Source organism: Peromyscus maniculatus, chromosome 4 (assembly GCF_049852395.1).
Source record: "Peromyscus maniculatus bairdii isolate BWxNUB_F1_BW_parent chromosome 4, HU_Pman_BW_mat_3.1, whole genome shotgun sequence".
NCBI lineage: Eukaryota > Metazoa > Chordata > Mammalia > Rodentia > Cricetidae > Peromyscus > Peromyscus maniculatus.
The window spans coordinates 142,337,831-142,358,727 of NC_134855.1; the positions used below are offsets into that span (position 1 = coordinate 142,337,831).

The 20,897-nt window shown below is 51.2% G+C and overlaps 1 protein-coding gene across 1 annotated transcript; it reads right to left on the reverse strand.

Annotated features, from left to right (window-relative positions):
• Window positions 1-5,310: 5,310 nt before the first annotated feature.
• Cd40 (CD40 molecule) lies at window positions 5,311-17,911 on the reverse strand. The gene is made up of 9 exons (XM_076571169.1): window positions 17,781-17,911; window positions 11,826-11,904; window positions 11,416-11,541; window positions 11,005-11,151; window positions 10,557-10,650; window positions 8,298-8,359; window positions 6,751-6,840; window positions 6,606-6,637; window positions 5,311-5,847 (listed from the first exon to the last, which is right to left on the reverse strand). The coding sequence occupies exons 1-9, from the start codon at window positions 17,829-17,831 to the stop codon at window positions 5,680-5,682; spliced, it is 849 nt and encodes a 282-aa protein (XP_076427284.1). The 5' UTR covers window positions 17,832-17,911; the 3' UTR covers window positions 5,311-5,679.
• Window positions 17,912-20,897: the final 2,986 nt, after the last annotated feature.

Sequence of the window (20,897 nt, forward strand, 5' to 3'; positions counted from 1 at the left end):
CAGAGATGTCAGGGATGGAGGCAGGAGAGGAGTCGAGGGGATGAATGGAAATGGAAGACAGAAGGAGAGAGAGAGGATGAAAACGCACCCAGGAGGCTCCAGAGGGGGACCAGGAGAGGGGAGAAGTGTGTCTTGCAACCTTCATGTGCTCAGCAACATGGGGGTTCTCCGGGGAGTCGGGAGCCTGCCATGCGATTAAAGCATGCTGTTGATCTATCTGTTTACGGGCATGGAGAGACGGCTGGTGTATCCCACCAAGCAAAGAAGGCTGCTTACAAAACAGTGCATATAATAATATCTCAAGTTTAAAAACTATTTCTGGCACAAAAAGCAATTCTGAAAGGCCCATACCTTATGATTGGCAGGATGGTGGGAGGCTTACAGGTGGTCCTGTTTCCCTGGCCCTGTTTATTGCTTGGATGGGGGTGTGATGCGGGAGTACGACTTTTATAATTAGCCAAAACAATAACACTTGTTCGAAAGAGAACCCGGGTGAGGCAGAGGAGCTGGAGATGAAGGAGGTGGGCAGGAAGTGGGAAGGATGGATGGAGCAGAGGACCAGACAGTCCCTGGAGGGAGTGGGAGGGAGGCCTGGGGTGAGGAGGAGGCAGGGGGTGGGCTGAGTGCCAAGGCCCCTGCAGGACACACTGGAAAGAGAGAGGGTGGGGGGAAGGAGGCCTGGTGACCGAGAAGAGAGCATGGGGAGAAAGGATGGCCCCCAGCCCACCGCCCCTGCCCCTGGGGCAGAATCCACTGGTTGATCTTTCTAGCACCCTATTTTACCACACTGCTAGTCTCAGGGAAGTCTCCTTCAGGAACTGCCTCCCCACCCCAAACTGCAGCATGATTCCCCACCCCCATCTGAAATTAAAACTGCATCTCCCCACCCCTGCATGGGTTGGTAATTTTCTATGCCCGACTGACTCCAGGGGAGAGCAATCCTCCGGGGCACAGCCTTTAATAACTTCTGCTGCCCAAGGAACCCACTGCAAGGCCTGAGTCTGCAAGAGGGTATCTGCATGCACACGCCTGCGGAATGCCTACCTCGGGGTCCATCGTGCCTAGTCAGCCCGCCCAGAAGTGGTACCTAAGCCTTGGGTTTCAGTGCCTTGGGCCCAGGTCACCACGCACCAGTACAGACCAAGCCCTCAGGGTTCCATCCAACCTCCTGGATAGCAGAGGATAGAGACAACATGCTCAGAACATTCCACCTGACCTGGCTCAGGTTCCTATAAGGACTTCACACACACACACACACACACACACACACACACACACACACACACACACGACTTACACAGTGAGATTCCCAGTCTTTCCATCCCAAACCCTCTGTATCGTGATTTCTTTGGCAATTACCAAGATCTTTTTAATTATGGAATTAGCTGCATTCGCGTGTTGGGAAACAACACATAACTCTCATTCCTCCTGGGATGCTCTAGAAAGGGCCAATAGAGTTTGCCCGCAGAGGAGGGATCCTGACCCAAGTAGCCTCATCCTCTCTAGTCTCCAGCCCCACCTCCCTGCTGGTTGGTTGCCCAGCTCAGACTCCATCTGCCCCAGGCAAGCACTGTCAGAATGGGAGTGAACTTAGACCCAGATCTCAGCTCTAACAAGTTGTTTGACCTCTAAGCCCCATCTGTGAAATGGGTGCAGTAAGAGACCACACTTCCCACTGAGAGGTCAGTCTGAAACTGCAGAGTGAATGCAGCAGGGGACAGACCTCGTCTCCAAAGCATGGGTCCTGTGCAGAGCCAGTTCAAAGCCGAGCCAGCGTCCGCCCAGGACTGCCAAGCAGCAACCAAGGACTTTGGGATGTTACCTTGCCGCCACCTGCTGGCCACTGCCAGCCTCACAGCCACCCCTCCATCAGCCACCAGAGGAGCAGCCCTAACACAAGGGTCCTCCCTGCAATATTCAGGCTGATCAGGACCCTTAGGGAACCAATCTTTCATCAGGGATATGTGACAGATGTCCACACTGCAGAGGAACCCCCAGTATTGCAGACAGCTCGTGGCCAAGCTGTGTTAGAACCAGAGCTTGCTCATCTCTTCCCTCTGGTAGGGATGCTAAGAGATACAAAAGCTACATTCCAATGCTTGGTTCTGCAGACTTTCAGAGGAAACTTCCAGAAGCGGACCAGAGTCAGGAATGGAGGTGGGTAGTGGTGTCAGAGCGTTGAGCCAGGGAGCAGAAGAGGGGAATCAAACCTAGAAAGCAGCACCCAGGAAGCAGCAGGGCCGTGTGCTCACTGTGGGCACGTGGGACTCTATCACTCTAGGGAGACCAGAAAGCAGCGGAGACACCCCTTGGGGCTGGGATGCAGCTCAGCTGACATAGTACTTGCCTGACACACATGAAGCCCAGGGTTCAGCCCCTAGAAGTACATTAAATTGGGCATGGTGGCACATGCGTATAACCCCAGCACCGGATGATCAGAGGTCCAAATCCATCCTCTGCTATATGGTGAGTTTCAGGCCAGCCTGGGCCGTATAAGACCCTGTCTCAACTCGGTTGGACTGAGAGTATGGTCTCCCAGACACTAACTCTCCCAGCTGTCCCCAGCCTGGCCTACAGCCACAGCAGGCGAGTATTCAGGACAGGGGAAGCCCCAGGCATCGATCCCGAAGCCAACAGGAAACCCACTGTCTAGTCAGCAGAGTGAGCGCCAAGGGCAGCTGTTCTCGAAGTACGTTCTCTGATCCTGTAGCATCAGGACCACCTGGGAAACTTGCTAGAAATGCAAATTCTTGATCTTGGTCCCAGATCTGAACCAGAAACATGCCAGGTAGGGCCCAGCAATCTGTCGCTCTGCAAACCTCACAGTTGGTCACTGTGTCCCTTCAAATCCAAGAACCTCTAACCTAGAGGAGAGCAACTATCACCTGCCATAAGAATGTGGCAGCTGCCCTCCATCAGGTAAAGAAACTGGGAAGTGAAGGGGTGGCAGTGACTCGCCCAAGGTTACTTGGGTGGGTAACAGGTGGCAGATGGGTCTTTTGCCTCTATCCAACACCATGGAAGTCAGTGTCACTAACATTTGAGCTCTAGGCAGGGAAAGAGGATTAGGTCCCAGAGTTCCCCTCCCCCATCTGCTTTCTAAACTGGAGCTTCCACCTGGTGCCTCCAAATGGTCCTGGAAGCTCTTCCGGGAAGACTGCCAAAGCCAGGTGTCCTTCTCTTGGCTTTCAGCGACACCCCCCATGCCCAGCCTCCATCATCAGGACCAGCCATTGCCATCCCCACCCTCCAAGCAGTGGGACCTCCAGGAGGATCCACAACTGTCTGAGACCCATGAGTTAAACCTCAGTGGGAGTCTGCAGGAGTCTTTCTGAGGCGCTTCCTGGGCATGACTCTTCCTCGCCTACCCCCCTTCTTGTCCCCCAGGCTCCTCGGCTCCCACTCCATCTGCCGCTCCTCCTGGCTAGGCTCCTCCTCAGTTGGCACAGCAGGAAAAGAGAACAGGATGGTCTATTTTTATCCTGAGATGCTGTGGTGGGGCAGGAGAGGGCGCCATCTGACTGGGAAGCATGGGGAAGATCAGAAGGAAGTGAGGACCTAGGATCTCCCTGGAAACTGTTGTCCAGGGTGGCTAGGTTCTGGTAGGCAGACAGGCAGATCTCGGAGCAGCTTGGAATCGAGAGTGAGGGCTAATGGGCCACTGCACACCACTGTGTCACCGTTGGCAAATACCTCCCCCTCTCTGTACCCATTCCGGCCCCTGCAAAACGGGGAGGGCCACAGACCCTGCGTGCCCTGGAAGGCTGCTTCTGTGAACCTGAAGCCTTGCAAATTCACTGATGAATGTGAGCACACAGGCAAATTCCCTGGAGGCACAGCAGTCTGGGGACATTTTTTTCCCCTGAGGCTGGGTTTCTCTGTGTAGCCCTGGCTGCTGTCCTGGAACTCCCTCTGTAGATCAGGCTGGCTTCAAACTCACAGAGACCCACCTGCCTCTGCCTCCCAAGTGCTGGGATTAAAGACGTGCACCACAACCGCCTGGCAATCTGGGTACACTCCTACTTGAGCTCAGCAAATACCCTAATTCTTGTAGTCTAATAGCAAATTAAATATCTCATCGCCCGGCATGTCTACCATTAGTCTCCTTTTGTACATGTTTGATGATTTTTTTTAAATTATGTAAGCACTGTGTGAATCTACTGTCCTTCTGGAAAAATAATGAAACATTATGGGAAACCTAACATACATACCCACAAACCTGCCACCAGACCTCATCACTCTTTAAAAAAGAAAAATTAGTTCGTTTATATTATGTGTACAAGTGTTTTGCCTGTGTGGTATGTATGTGTATCACACATGTTCAGTGTCGGTAGATGTCGGAAGAGGGCATCAGATCCCCTGAAACTGGATGGCTTGTGAGCCTCTATGTGGGTGCCAGACACCAAGGCAAGACCCTCTGCAGGAGCTGCTGCTCCTAACCACTGAGCCACCTCTCCAGAGCCACTCTTGCAGTTTGGGTTTCCAGTGCTTCATTTGGAATCTTTGTTTTACCCACACGTGTAATGTGTCCCATTCACAGTATCATAGCTTTCTTTCTGCATCTATAGATACCGTACTCAAGTACAATGTACAGTCTGCTTACACACCGCCAGATAGTATATAGATACTGCTTAAGGGTGTGTGAGGGCTTTGTGTGCTTCATTCCGGTTGTTGGGAGGAGTTGTTCTTTAGTGTTTATTGGTTTAGTTTTGGTTTTAATTTTTTTGAGACAGGTTTTATTTGTGTAGCCCTGGGTGTCCAGGAACTCACTCTGTAGACCAGGCTGGCCTTGAACTCACAGACATCCACCTGCCTCTGAGTCTCTAGTGATGGGATTAAAGGCGTGTGCCACCACCACCCAGCACATGTTTGTTTTTGAGACAGTATCATGTAGCCTTGAATCCACTATGTATTCAAGACTGGCCTTGATCTCCTGGTCTTCCTGCCTCTTCCTCCTGAGTGCTGGGATTACAGGCATGAACCACCACACCCATCTTAGGATATGCACGTACACACACATGCATGCATGCATGACCATGTAGCACAGAGTGCCTGTGGCGGTCAAATGTCAGCCCTCTGAATTTGATTATCTCCTTTTACCATGTAGTCCCAGGGATTCAAATCAGGTAATCAGGCTTTGGTGGCAAGCGCCTTTACCCACAAAAGCCCTCTTACCTGCCTGGGTATGTTTTTAAAAGCCATTTCTCCACCCATCATCCCACTGCCTGTTTTTGTTGTTGTTGTTGTTGTTGTTGTGGGGGGGGGTTGTTTTTTGTTTTTTTGGTACCACCTACTAGCATTTCTGAGATTCTGTTATATAAATATATTACAGATTTATTTAGCCAGTCCCTGCGGATGGGCAATCAGGTGCCTTCTAACAGCACAAGCCACAAAGCCACAGACTCTGGAGTCCACCACTCCTTACAGTAGTGAAAGCTGCCACGATACACTCCGGGTCCTGCACTGCTGCACTCTGTGCATATCACTGTGGACCCTGGATGCCCGAGCTTTCCCTCCATCTTCAGAAGCAAGTCGAGGGAGACGCCGACGCCGCGACCACAGCGGGGCAGGCACCAGAGTTCACCGCAGCGGGCTGCATCTTCGCTCCTCTCAAACCTCAAACGTCAGCAGCCATCTGAGCCAGGCCCTTGCCGTTGCCCCTGCAACAGCTCCAGGATCTCAGACCAGGTGCTTCACGTCCATGCTGCCCGTCAGCTGCCTCTCCTGCACCGAAATGCGGCTCTCCTTGCCATCCTCCTGTGCGACAGGCTGACACCCATGCAGGGTCTCCTGCACTGGAGCAGTGTCTATCTCCACAGGACCTTTCCATTCATCCGTGGGTGGGGCCTGGGGAGTCAGGGTGTGAGATCCAAGGTCACCCCTAGCCACAGGGCTATCCTGCCTCCAAGTCCCTTCCCCTTATGTTTGTGTGTTGGGGGGAGGGGTATCGAAGCTGATTTCTTGGATACCTTCTGCCCCCTGCTGGAAACATGAAATTTGGCAAGGAACTTCCAGAGTCAGAGCCAGCTAGCGGAAGAAGCTGCCCCTCTGGTTCCACCTACTGGTCCCTAAAAAAGGCGGGACTTCCCTAAGTTCAATGCCGGAGGGAAGCACGGGCAGGGTTACTCTGCCCATGGTGCCCAGCTCCTCCCAGTGGGGAAGTGACTGGGTTGGAGGAAGGAATAAAGACCGTGATTCAGGGCTGGGTAGGGGTAAGAGTAGCCGACTGTCACCTTACTGGTCCCAGGGACAAACCCTGAGCCTGTTTTCCTGTGTGTGTGTGTGTGTGTGTGTGTGTGTGTGTGTGTGTGTGTGTGTGCTGGCACACGCACATGTACACGTGGAGTGTGGCACTGGGTGTATGTGCACGTGCCCATATATGCACTCATGGCGGCCAGAGGTCGATGTCACGCTCCACCATTTTTGCTGAGTCAGTCTGCCAGCACTGGTGTTATAGGCTTTTTTCATAGGTATTGGATCCCGATTCGGGTTCCTGTGCTTACGGAGCAAGCACTTTGCCCAGTGAGTAGTCATCTGTCTCCCTGCACCATGAGCTTCCCTGCCTGCCCACTCTTCCCATCATCTCTCCCTCAAGGATGGCTTACCTTATTATCCTCTGGTTCCTTGATCACCTTTTCTAGAAAAGAAAAGAAGGGGTGGGACCATTGGGAGGGCAGGGCAGGGTCAACCACCAGCTGCTTCTGCCCAGCTGAGCCCTCCCTCCCTCCCTTTCTCCACGTGGGCACTCACTGATGCAGAAATACAAGGGCACGAAGACGGTGATGAGGACGGCCATCACGAGGGGAATGACCAGTAGGGCTCGCATCCGGGGCTGCAAACCTGAAGAAACAGTCCTGAGTGGAGCCACTGGCTCTTGTCCAAAGCAGCTGCATCCTCTAGCATCTGGACCTTGTGATGTCAGAGCTTTCAAGCAGTAGCATTGTGGGTAACATTGCCATTAGGGGACCTTTTTAAAAGCTTTGTGGTATTTGCCAATGTTTATGAATTGAGAGATTCCATATTGGGGCAGGAGGGGGGATATAGTGTTCATGGGTCTGGTATATGTGCAGGTCTGTGCATCTGTGCACACATTCAGAGGCCAGAGAAGGATGTGGGTTCCTACTCTGTCACATGTCACCTTCTTCTACTGAGACAGAGTCTCTCACTGAGCCTGGAGCTAGTCCGGCAGCCCACAAGCTACAGCAGTTCTCCTTCTCAGTCCCCCTCCCCATAGCAGTGGGGTCACAATCACACGTGGCCATGCCTAGCTCATGCTTGCACAATAAACACTCTTACCCTTCAAACCATCTCTCTAGCCCAGGGAGATTCCAGTTGGGAGGATCAGCCCCAGTGAGGCAACTTCCCACCTGGCATTCAGCAGCTGTGTGGTGAAGGGAAAGCCCGCCCGCCCGCCTGTTTCTCACACTCCCTGCTCTCTTCCCTAGGCGGTGGCTGTTCAGCTCCAGTGTCTGCATTGTGCAAGTGTGGAGGAGAGAAATAAAGTATCTCTTGTCTAAATCGCTACTCTAAGTAACAAAGAAAAAAGACCAAAAGGCAGGTGGCCTCAGAGGCAAGGGGTGCAACCCCTTCCCCACAAAAATTAAGGAGATGCAAACAAACCCAATCATCAAGGTTAAGTCATCTTTGAGACAGGGTCTCACTAAGTGGCTCAGGCTGGCCTTGAACTTGGGGTTCTCATGCCTCAGCCCCCCGAGTGCTGAGACTGTAGGTCTGTACCACCACACCCACCTGAGAGGTAGGGAGGCAAACACCAACAGAACAAACACTGGCCCACCTGGCTTTTAAACTTGTATTGGAACCAGAGCCAGAATTAGAATGACGCACGCAGGGTCACGCATCTGGCAAGTGTAGTGGGTAGCTGTTCCAGCTTTGACCTGGAAGGACTACCCCCACTGAGGCTTCGGTGACTGTCATGCCTACAAGGCAGGGCCGAGACAGGAGCCCTTAAGACCCAAGATCCGGATGTGCTGGCTCTCTTGGTTCCTGGATCTTGGACGCTGAAGGTAGACTGAGCAGAGTTCTCCAGAGAACACCTCCGGACTGCGCTACACCTTTCCCAGACCCTGTAACCTATCCCTTCACTTGTAAGTTACCCCATAAAATAAACCTCCCTTTTAACTACGTGGAGTTGCCTTAATACTACAACCAATAGGTAAGGCCATCTCCTACTTGATTTTAAAATTTGCTCTTTTACCCCAGTGTTCCTGTGTGTCTCGGTCTCCCCTTTCAGTTCCCTTCCCAAACAACTGGCCTGACTCATTCTCCCCTGAACTTACCACAGACAGCATCAGTCTGATCCGTCCCTTCCTGTAGTACCGCCATCTTTTTGGCCTCACAGCTGTACAAAGACACATGTGTACACATGTATGGGCATTCACATACATGTGCAGAGAGGAAGGGTGAGAAATATATATATATGGAGAGAGAGAGAGAGAGAGAGAGAGAGAGAGAGAGAGAGAGAGAGAGAGAGAGAGAGAGAGAACAGGGCTCCCCAACCATAAGACTTCCAAGCCCAGGGGCGTCGCCCAGCAAGTGACAAGTCCAAATTCACTGAGCATGAGACTCTGACAGCGCCGCAGCCTGAGCTGGTCATTATGGGAAGGACGGGAACACGCAAGGGAAAGGAAAGGGTGCTGCCCACACTGAAGCAGGGGTAACTAGGGGTGTGGGTGAGATCCAGGCTTTGTGATGAGGTCTAAAACAGAGAGGCACTGTTCAAAGGCAGGACCTTCAGGCAGGAATGGGAAGTGATGAGTTTGGTCTCTGGTGGAGCATCTCAATCTTAGTACCCACAGGTATTTTGCACTGGGAAATGTCCTAAGTTTCCCGGAATAGCAGCGCCTCTGTCTCCACCAGCTAAATGCCAGGAACAGTCCCCTAACCAATTATGGCATCTGAAAGATGACTAGATATGGCCAGTGTCCCACAGAGAGCAAAACTGGTCCCTGTTAAGAAGCTCTAGTTTAGGATGGGCCGCGGTGGCTCACACCTTTAATCCCAGCACTCGGGAGACAGAGCCAGGCAGATCTCTGTGAGTTCAAGGCCAGCCTGGTCTACAGAATGAGGTCCAGGACAGGCACCAAAACTACACAGAGAAACCTTGTCTCAAAAAAAAAAATAAAATAAATAAAATAAATAAACAAAAAAATGTCGTGTGTGTGTGTGTGTGTGTGTGTGTGTGTGTGTGTGTGTGTGAATGTGTTTGCTTGTTTACTAGCAGAATCTCTGGGAAGGGGTGCTGAGGAAACAGCCTGAGTTGTTAATTGGGCATGTATTTAAGGGCTCTCCTAGGCAGGAGGCTTTGAAGCAAAGCTCAGGGGCACAAGTGCAGGGTGCAGGGTGTGAGGGAGGAGTTAGGGAATGAGGTGGACCCCAGCCAAACACCAAAGCGTCAGGGCTTCCTCCCAAAGGCAGCAGAGAGCCTGGAGTGCTTTAAGTCACTAAGTACCGTGATCCAAAAGGGGCCACGGAAGCTCACAATGGCAATATGATGCAGAATCAGTCAAGGGAGGCACCAGACCCAGGGAGCCTGTGGGGAGGTGAAGCAGTCACCACACCACAGTGATGAGGCCCGAGCGGCCACTCTAGAGAGTAATGAGGTGGATTCCCAAGAGGCTCGTACCAGACCTCACTGAAGTGGAGGTGAAGGCAAGGGTGGGCGGCTCACTATGTGACTGCCTGGAGCCGGAACCTGCCTTTCATCTGGGGCTCTGGGCTTGGCTAGGGACCCATTCTGGATATTCAGCAGTGGGACTTGACCCTATGGGGCCCAAATGACAGATCCAGGGGAAGATGGAACCACAGCCCAGGAGAGGTGGGAAAAGTGACTGGGGAGAAGAGAGCAAGACAAAGCCCCAGAAAAACAATCAAGAGTCAAGGAGGGCGGGAAGATAGATAACTCAGTCAGGAGAGCACTGACTGCCCTGGAAGTGAGTCCCATCCCTAGGGGCCACATGAAAACAAACAAAGCCAGGCTTGATGGCACGTGGTTGTAATCCCGGTGCTGGGGAGGAGACAGAAAGGTCCCTGGGACTCTGGTCGGGAAGCCTAGTCTACTTGGCAAGTTCCAGTTGAGACTGCCTCAAAACTAAAGAAAAAGGTGGACAGTGCCTGAGAACAACACCCCAAGTTGATATCGTGCACACACGCACATGTAGGTGTGCACACATACATATGCACACACAGGAGTGGGTACACGTACACACATACATATGCACACACAGGAGTGGGTACACGTACACACACACACACACTGAGAAAGTGGAAGAACTGACAAGGAATAGAAAAGGGGAGAAAGGGGGTGCCATGGTGCCTCAAGAAGAGAGGCTTCAAGGAGATGGGGGATCGACAGATTCTATTAACCAAGCAAGAGCAGACAAGAAAAAAAAAATGCAGCGTGTCCCTTAGGCCAGCCACGAGGTCACAGTCACAAGTGAGTATGGCCACGGGGGAGGGGACTGAACGGCAGGTGACTGAACAGATTGCAACAGGACCCACACTACTTTTGGTTAAGGAGAGGCAATCCTTATTTATACCTTGTCCAAGGATGACACTTTTCAAAAGTGGATGACTCGTTGGAGAAGAAGCCGGCTGGGCAGGGTTCACACACAGTATCATCAGTCCCTGTGGCTGGGAGCATGTGGGGAGGATGTATCAACGATCTCAGTGGGTCACAGTGTCTGACTCCCAAGGGAACCAGCAGACAAGCAGGGCAGGAAAGAGCACCTGCCTGCTCCTTGTCTCAGTGCAGTGGCCGCCCCTTAAGGCTGCAGCCCCGCAGGCGTCTCCTTCCCCTTCCCCAGGAAGTTGCCCATAACCACAGCCAGAATGCAAAAGATTCCATTTCCTGTTAACCAGAGGGAAGATGCCAGTCCAGGTGGGAGTCTCTATCCCCTCAGCTTCTGGGGAACCAAAGGCTGACTGCTCAGTCCCGGCTCTTCTCTCCCACCCACAGCTGCTTCCCGGGGCGGGCGGGCCACTTACCCATCTGCTTAACTCCAAAGCCAGGGCCACAGGATGTGTGCAGAACACATCTCCTGCACTCCTTGCTAGTGCAGTGTAGACCTTTCTTACAGGCACAAATGGTGTCTGTATCCGAGGTGCCCTCCTTCTCAACCTGAAGCCCTTCATCTGAGCAGAGATGAGAAGGAAGAATGGGAAAACCCCCTGGGCCTCACTCGCTCGCCAAGAGCCCTACTTCCCACACCATTTCGTTTTCCTACTCTGACTTCCTAGGAGAGATGACGATCACCTAACTAACTTATTCAACAGCCCAAACTCAACCCAGACTCCCACCCACCAGGACAGACCCTGGCTACTGAAATCGGAGGGATGCCATTGCTAAGGAATATCAACCCAGTTCTCAAGTGCACCTCCCCACACAGCCCCACGCACTGGATTCACAGTGTGTATGCTGGTAACACCGCGACTCTCTGTTCCACGTGTTCATGTATTCGCCTGAGTTACACAGAAGGCATTGGGTCTTGGTGACATCTGTGCAGTGGTTCACCAGTCTCATTCCTGAAAAAAAAAAAAAACAAAAAAACAGGAAGACGTGAGGCAGCTCACTCCAATCCTGTCCCTACCCGATGAGCCAGGGCCTGGGGGAGTGGAGCTTGGGAACGGATATCTCAGACCCACGTGAGTGGGAATGATGGAAGACACGGGGCAGCCTGGCATCAAGGAAGGGGGTGGGGGTGAGTCATTTTCAGCCTTGAGTTCACAGTTCATACATGGGGTCTGCATCTGCCAGCAAACTAAGAGGGAAGGGTCTTGGTATGGGGCTGGAGGGACTGTCACCTCACCCGGCTGGCACAAATCGCAGCACTGGCCATTGAAGACGTACTGTTTGTCTGTGCATGTGTTGCATTGTCCTAGATGGACCTAAAAACAGAAGTGTGTAACTGGAAGGGATCTTTGACAGGCATGTTGAAAGTTAGCCAAGACATACACTATATAGCCCATGTGGAACTCCGAAGCAGAAAAGAAAGCCCCTGCAGTATGAGGTATATTTGATTTTTACTATACTGCCAAGTGGTGTGGTTATAAAAAGCATCCAGAGAGTCATTCGGCCATCTTACAAAGCAAGGACTCAGAACTCTCTAACCCAGATAGATGCATTTGACTCCTCAGGGCTCCTGAAGACCCGGCAGGAAGGGAGAACTCAAGCACTTCCTCTAGAGTGGGAGGCTGCTGGCTCCAGCTGGCCTCAGCCCCTTCTGATGCCACCATGGTTTCTGTCCCCAGCTCCACATCGACTGATGCTGCAAGGGCAAGAATCGTTCTGCAGAGGGCCACACACTGTGCCGCCACGAGGCTGAGACACTGGGTGAGGGCAGGTGCCCTCCGAGTTCACAAGAGGGAGCCCGATGCTCCTTGGAGCTAGAGCTGCAGGTGGTTGCCAGCTGCTCGTGTGGGTGCTGGGAACCTAACCCCAGCCCTCTGCGAGGGCCGCACATGCTCTGAAGTGCTTAAAGTCAGGCCACATCTTAGAGTCCCACAGGCGCAGAATCCACAGCTCTCCGCACCTCTCTCTCCACAGACTGTTTGACTCTCTCCATTTCTACGTCTGGGTACCACCCATGCTAGTGGTTGAGTCTTGCTAAGTCAAACACACTTCTCTTAACTGGAAGTCTATTGTTGCCTTGAGAGAACAGCCAGTATCACTTCCTATAAATTAAAAGAAACCCTAAAAATACACTCAGCAGACTCCTAACAAGGTTAGTAAACCTCAGCTCGGAGCTGAACTCCCGGAGAGCCTCCGCCCTGGGCCTGGTTTTTGTTTTTGCTTTTGTTTTTGTTTTTTAGTTTTTAGTTTTTTGAGACAGGGTTTTCCTGTGTAGCCCTGGCTGTCCTGGAACTCACTCTGTAGTCTTTGAAAAACATTAACTAGCCATGTGTGGTGGTGCATGCCTTTAAACTAAGCACTTAGAAGGCAGAGGCAGGCAGATCTCTGTGAGTTCAAAGCCAACCTGATCTACAAAGCAAGTTCCAGGACAGCCAGGATGACACAAATAAACCCTGTCTCAAAAACAAACAAACAAAAAAGAAAGGAAGGAAGGAAAGGCATTAACTCTTGAAAAGTCTTGATCCTTGAAAAAAAAAATAAGGACAGGACAGCAAGATGGCTCAGGTCAAGGCACTTACTTCGAGGCTGATGACCTGATTTAGCCCCTAAGAACCACTTGGTAGGAAAGACTGGCTTCCATAAATCACCCTGTGACCTCCACACATACCCTGTGGTGTTCATACACACATACATGCGTACATACATATATTCCTAAGTATAATAAAAATTAATTTTTTTTTTTTTTTTTTTTTTTTGGTTTTTCGAGACAGGGTTTCTCTGTGTAGCTTTGCGCCTTTCCTGGGACTCACTTGGAAGCCCAGGCTGGCCTCGAACTCACAGAGATCCACCTGGCTCTGCCTCCCGAGTGCTGGGATTAAAGGCGTGCGCCACCACCGCCCGGCAAAAAATTAATTTTTAAAGTGTGAAAGTTTTTTTAAAGCACTGTAACATGAGTCTGTGCTTTAGTGTGTGTGCACATGCGCACTGCCCTGTTTGAGACATGGAGCATGCACTTGCCCACCATGCAAGTGTGTGGAGGTCAGGGCACGAGGCTGATGTCAATCCTCACCTTCCGCCTGTTTCAAATAGGGTCTCTTGGTTGTTCTCAGCTGTACGTGCCCAGCTAGCTGGCCTGAAAACATCAGGGGCTCCCCTTTCACCTTAGGAACATTAGACTGCAGACTTCTACCACACACTGCCTCACATGGGTTCCGGGGTGAACTCGGGTGCTCAGGCTGGCACAGCAGGTGCTTCAGCCACTGAGCTGCTGCCCCAGGCTCGCACCTGAGGATTTATGTGAGGGTTTTTGTTTTGTTTTTTCCTGGAGCTGAGGAGCTGTTTGGTTGGTTGGTTGGGTTTTTTGTTTTTTGGGGTTTTTTTGTTTGGTTGGTTGGTTTTTGGGTTGTTTGTTTGTTTGTTTGTTTTTGTTTTTTGGTTTTTTGAGACAGGGCTTCTCTGTGTAGTTTTGGAGCCTGTCCTGGATCTTGCTCTGTAGCCCAGGCTAGCCTCGAACTCACAGAAATCTGCCTGGCTCTGCCTCCTGAGTGCTGGGATTAAAGGCGTGAGCCACTGCCAACTGACTTGTTTGTTTGTTTTGTTTTGTTTTTTAAGACTTTAAAAAAATGTTTAGGTTTATTGATTTTGTGTACGAGTATTTTGCCTACCCCGCTATGTGCCTGGTGCCCTTGAAGGTCACAAGAGGATTCCCTGGAACTGGTGCCAAGGATGGTTGTAGGTGCCAGGAAACTGAACCTGGGTCCTCTGCAAGAGAAACAAGTGCTCTTCTCCTAGCCATAAGATTTATTTTATTTTTGATTATAGGTAGATATGTGTGTCTGTATGTGTATGTGTGTGTGTGTGTGTGTGTGTGTGTGTGTGTGTGTGTGTGTGTGTGTGTGTGTGTGAGGGCAGGTGCCCTCAGAGGTCAGAAGAGAGAACCAGATGCTCCTTGGAGCTAGAGCTGCAGGAGGTTGCCAGCTGCTCGTGTGGGTGCTGGGAACCTAACCCCAGCCCTCTGCGAGGGCCGCACATGCTCTGAAGTGCTGAGCCATCCCTCCAGCCTGTACGTGCGTTCCTTAAAGTCAGGCCACATTTTAGAAATACCCAAGGGCCAGGCGGTGGTGGCACACGCCTTTAATCCCAGCACTTGAGAGGCAGAGGCAGGTGGATCACTGTGAGTTCGAGACCAGCCTGGTCTACAGAGTGAGTTCCAGAACAGCTAGGACTGTTACACAGGGAAATCCTGTCTCAAAACAAAAGAAAAAGAAAAACCCAAGGCTAGGGATGGGGGGGAGCCCACATTTGAGGATGAGACAAAATCACTCTGCAACACAAACTACTTTGCTTTTCTGAGGAGGCCGCATTTCCTCATCCTTAAAGATTTGTTTTTATCATTTTATTCGTGTGCCAGTCCACTGCGGGCACCAAGAACTGAACTTGGCAGCATGTGCTCTGCCCACTAAACTGTCTCTCTAGCCCTGTTTCATCATCTTTCAATGGAATTAATAACACCTGCCCCGAAGGTTGGGTTGAGAACGTGAAAGAACACATGTGCATGGCCTGGTAGGCTACCATGGTAGGTGTCTGCGTGGGTGTCCCGTACCCTGGCAACTGACTGACTCCCCAGGATTTGGCTAACGGATAGCCCTAATTCAACCTGGGTATCTGAGCAAATCACTTGATGAAATCCATCTGAAAGCTCCTCCTGCAACAGTGCATCCCCAGGACACCTCATCGGACTTCCCACCCTACTTCTAGAGCAGTGAAAGTCCTTGATGGCATCCTCGAGCAGGTGAAAAGGACACCTTTCCTCTGATGGCTCGCCAGCCCCAGTTTCCATTCCCCAAAGCACCGGTCCTTCCCCCACAAAGTTCTCAGGGCCACAGCGTGAGGACCCTTCACCATGTGAGTGGCAAGTTCAGAAGTCAGGTAGATATAGATTCATACCCATGTTGAGAGACTTTGGGCAAAACTCGCCCCCTTTCTGAGCCTCATTTTGGTCATCTGTGCAACAGAAGAGTCGGAAGAAATCCAATGGGGGCTGTATGCAATCTCTCTCCCAGTCCTGTGCACAGAAACACCTTGCTGCATGCAATCTCTCTCCCAGTCCCATGCACAGAAACACCTTGCTGTATGCAATCTCTCTCCCAGTCCCGTGCACAGAAAGACCTTGCTAAATAGCACTTGCTGTTTCTGTCAGGGCCCAGCACCTACCTGGAGCCCAGATGGGGCTCACAAGGGCAGACTTTGCCCTTGGGTGGTCCAGACTACCCTTCATCACACCTCTGTTTCTTCCTCCATTCCTCCCGCAATGCCCTCATCCACTTCTCTCCCACTCTACCCTCCTCCTGCATCCTGTCTCCCTAAAAGCCATTGCTTAGACCAGTGACCCTTTAACAGTTCCTCATGTTTGGTGACCCCCAACCATAAAATTATTTTCCTAGCTACTTCATAACTGTAATTTCGATACTGTTATGAATCATAATGTAAATGTCTGTGCTTTCTGGTGGTCTTAAGCGATCCCTGGGAAAGGGTTGTTCAACACCCCCACAGAGTCGAGACCCAGAGGTTGAGAACCACAGAGTGAAAATGAAAGCTTGTAAAGCAGCTTCCTCATTTCTCTCTCTTCTGCTGCTGACCCCCACAGTTATCCTTGCCCAGGCCACAGGTCAGGATCTACAGCCCTTGGCTGGGGATGCAGCTCAGTTGGTACAATGACTGCCCAGAATCCATGAAGCCCTAGGTTCCATTCTAAGTATCACATAAAACTGGTCATGGTGATGCATGCCTGTAGTCCCAGCATTACAGAGAAATCCAAGGACAGGAGAGACGGCTCAGCCACTAAAGTGCTCGCCACATAAATGTGTGGATCAGAGTTCAGATCTCCAGAAACACATGTAAATGCCAGGTATTTGTAGAGGCCTCCCTGTAATTCCAGCCTCTCAAAGCAAAGACGGGGGATCCCCAAAGCAAGCTGGCTAGTGAGACCTGACCTATGGGGAGCTCTGGGTTTGATTGAGACCCTCCCTGAATGAGTAAAGGTAGAGAGTGTCCAAGAATGACTCACGATATCAGCTTCAGGCCACCATATGCAAGAACACACATGTTCCCATACAAATGTATACACACATACAAACCACACAAACAAAAAGATGAGGGGAAAAAAGAAAGAAATTAAAAGACATCCTCAACTACATAGGGAGTTTGAGGTCAACCTGGGGTACTGAGATTCTCTCAATCCTGCTGCTTGATAGTGTGTGCTTACACAGCACTGACTGTCTCAGCTGCAGAAAGCCACGCCTGTAACATGACACCTGCCCACGTGGGTGATTCAAAGTCAGCTTAAATACCTAAGTCCTTGTCTCCAACCAACAAGACTCTACAGCACTTGAAAACATGGGGAGCCCAGCCAGAGGGGCAGGGATGAGACTCAGGTAGTCAGGGGATTCCCAGCCTCCAGAATGAGGAACTGCAGAAATACATCTAAACCAAAAGTGAATCAAGTGGTAGCTTTGAAAATCCCGGAGATGTGCTTGGCTGGGTCTGAGCCATTCTGGTACCTGGAGAAACCGAGGCTGATCTCTTCACCCCTTCTTGAGTTCCACGGCTATTCCTCTCTTTGGGTATCTCCTATGCCATCTTAAGTTCAAGAAGCAGAGGCACCAACATGGGGATTCCTCCTAGATTAGCTTGGCTATGGTAGCGGTGTGGTGGGTGTTAAATTACCTCTCCAAGAAAGTACCCAGGGTCTGGTTCCTACAAGATGCCCTGGAAGAAAGTGGCCCCAGCTAGCAGGGAGAAAATAACCACTGATGGCGTCTATCCACAACGGGAAAGTGACAGGAAACAGGCCAGACCTGCTCCTTCCAAGCCTAGCCAGGCTGTCTTCCTGTGCACTCCAAAACCCTTTCCAATCTCTGTGGCCAGCTCCTGAGCCCAGGCTCGGATTAGATAAAGTCGTCCAGGCACCGCTGTGTAAGCATACCCTCCCTAAGCTCCCCCTGTGGACTGGAGAGAGGGACAGCCCACCCACCTTATTTTATAGTCAAGATCAGAGAGATCTTGCCCGCCCTATTCACCCCTTCCCACCTTCCCCTCCAAATCAGCTAGGAAGATCTCCTCCCCGACGTCTTCTCTCCGCCTTCCATCTCCCGCTCTCAAATCCTTTGGGATAGGGACAGAAGCCACTCACCGCTGTCAACAAGCAGCCCCAGAGCACACACTGCCGAGGCAAAGTCACCATTGCGGGGTTCGAGCGGCCAGATCACTGATAAGGGTGGTGCCTCTAGTAACTCCAAAGTCCCTGCCAAGGGCCCCGCCCAGGAAGCGGGCGGGGTCTTCAGGCACCAATCATGAGGGCTTCGGGCTAGTCGCTGGGCAGGGAATTCCCCAGGACCTTCCCGAGAGTCTGATTCCCCCCGGGAGTTTAAGGGACAGGCACCTAGGTGGCAGGAGGCGTGGTCCCAAGGGGAGACCTTTCTCTACATCCCGGGACCCCAAGAGCCACCTATAGCAGGGCTAGGGACCCCCCTGCTTGCAAGAAGTAGAGGGGAGGATTCCTGTAGGGACTGGGGGGTTGGGGGTCGCCACTGGATACCCAGGGTTCCCCCAATACCTCCGGGAAATCTCCGCAGAACCGAAAGCGTCCCCACTGGGGACAGAGAGGTCTAAGGAAGTCCCCAGCATCACCGCAAAGCCAAAAAACGGGAAAGACCACAGTTGGAGAGCCAGGAAGTGATTCAAGAAAATGAGTTCCCTACTCGGTTTCTCTTTTTTGGAAGGAAATTCCCACGTGTAGGGGCAGAGTCCCATCCTCCCATCCATGCGTGCCACCCATGTGTCTCTACCAGCGGCTTCTATCCCATCCCAGCTCCATCCGGAGTCTGGAGACAGGTATTTACTGGGTGGACCAGCCTTTCGTAGGATCCCGGGATCCCTTGGGAAATGTTAGCGGACTAGAGGCTCTCTCTATTTCTCCATTAACTTTGGTGGGAGATGGTCCGGAGCAAGGTTCTGAACTCTGGTCCTCTCCCCAACACTACCCACTATTCTTCATATTCTCTCCTCTTCTTCTCCCTTCTCCTCTTCCTCCTCCTCTTCGTCTCCCCCCCCCCATGGAGTATATGGGGGTCAGAGGACAACTTAGGGGAGTTAGTTGTCTCCTGTGAGGTCTGTATCTCAAACTTAGGTCGCCAGGCTCCATAAGCAGTACCTTCACCCCACACCCTCCACTACCGACCCCATTTTTGAATCAGTGTTAGCATTCTGCTCTGCAGCCAGGGTGGCCTGGGTTCTGGTCCAAGCTTTGGGCCGGAGACACTGAGTTCATTCCCTTCCCAGGAGCTTGAACTAGACGGTGCTTGGGATGTTGATGCTCCAGGCTCTGAACATCCAGGCCATGCCGAGAGGTCAGGCTGGAAAGAAAAAGGAGGAAGGAATAGGGAAGGAAGGTATGGTACATTAACCCCAACCTTGGGGCCTGTCTTGCTGTTCCATTGCTGTGAAGAGATCATAACCATGGCAACTCTTACAAAAGAAAGCCATTAACTGGGGGCTTGCCTACAGTTTTAGAGGGTTATTCCATGATCATCATGGTGGGAAGCAGACAGGCATGACATTGGAGCAGTAGCTGAGAGCTTTACATCCTGATCCACAGGCAGCAGGTGCCAGGGGTGGGAGTCTGGGCCTGGCATGGGCTTTTGAAACCTCAAGGCCTGCTCTCTAGTGACACACCCCCTCCAACAAGGCCACACCTCCTAATCTTCCAAAACAGTTCCACTAACCGGGAACCAAGCATTCAAACATTGAGCTGTGGGTGCCATTCTCAATCAAACCACCACAGGGCCTTTGCTACAAAGACACAGTAAAAGCTGCATCTGTCTTCATCCCAGATTTAGGAGTTGCCATTGTGAGGAGCACAGGCCAGGTGAATGACCGAGAAGCAGCATGCTGGGAAGCCAGGTTCCACTGCTCTGTCTGTCTTCTTCCTCTGGAGTCCATCCTGTCTTCTGTCACCTCCGCCACTGTCCTAACTCAGGGGCTCATAGTGAGTATGTGAAGAGGTTGTCACTTCTCACCCAGGAACAGCCCCCATCACAAAGGGAATGGCAAAGAGGACACACCCCTGGTGGTCTCAATACTGACCTCACACCACAGTGGCCCCCTGGGTAGAAAGATGGTGGTCATGTACAAAAAGGCCAGAGACATTCAAATCAGGACCCAGAGGTCTCCGTTAAAGACACACAAAGACACCCAGTATGAAGAGAAAATTAAACTATGGAAAACAAGCCTAGTTTTCATTCCTGAGTGTGGGGGCATTACTAGATAACTTCAGCTATTGCTTATTTTTTATTTGCTTGATTCCAAAATTGGGCCCTTCACAAAACTGCCTGGGGGAAGCCAGTACACAGAATTAAAACATTAATTATATTATATAAAACATATCATAGCAGCAATTAAAGCATCTTAAATTAATGTGTGAAAGAATAAATAGTAGCCTTTGTGTTGCCCCATGGGGTGCAGACCAGACAAGATAAAGGGAAGATATTTCACTTTACACACATCCCTAGGAGATGCTGGTGGTGAGGCCTAGGGAAGGAACAGAATCGTGTTGAGCTGAGAGGAGAGCGAGGAAGGAGGGGGCTAGTGAGATGCTTCCAGGGGAGGTGGCGATTGCCAGCATCCCACCGAGGGAAGAGTCCAGCAGCAGAGGTGGGGTAAAGGGTGCTGGAAAGAACAACGACCCAGGATTTGGGAGAAAATGGCTTTTGTGAGGAGCGGGGGGGGGGGGGGGCGGGTGAATGACTGGGGAGCATGCATGGAGGTCAGAATCCGCAGCATCTGCTGCCCAAAGACCCAGCTCTACTCATGTGTCTTTTACCTGTATTCTGCCCCTCCTCATTACCTAATATGTACCCTTTCTTCTTCCTTTTCCTACCTAGTATACTGTCCTTACAGGTACATTTGTGTGTGTGTGTGTGTGTGTGTGTGTGTGTGTGTGTGTGTGTGTGATGAAAAGGGATATAAAGCTAATTGTTTTTTCAAGTTTTAACTCATGCATTTGTCAAGGTTTTTTTTTGTGGTGGATAAGTGCATAAAAATATAATTACTAGTGAAAGTATAAAATCCAGTGTGAAGCTCCACAGCTTCAGAATGGCTGTTCTAACTGTACAGATGTTCGTGGAGGTGTGTAGACTTTGGGTCTGACTAATCTCACTACATGATGTTTTTTATGTGCAAGTTCATTACAGTAGAGTTTTATTTTAAAAAGAAAAGAATATTAGCCATAGTGGCACACGCCTTTAATCTC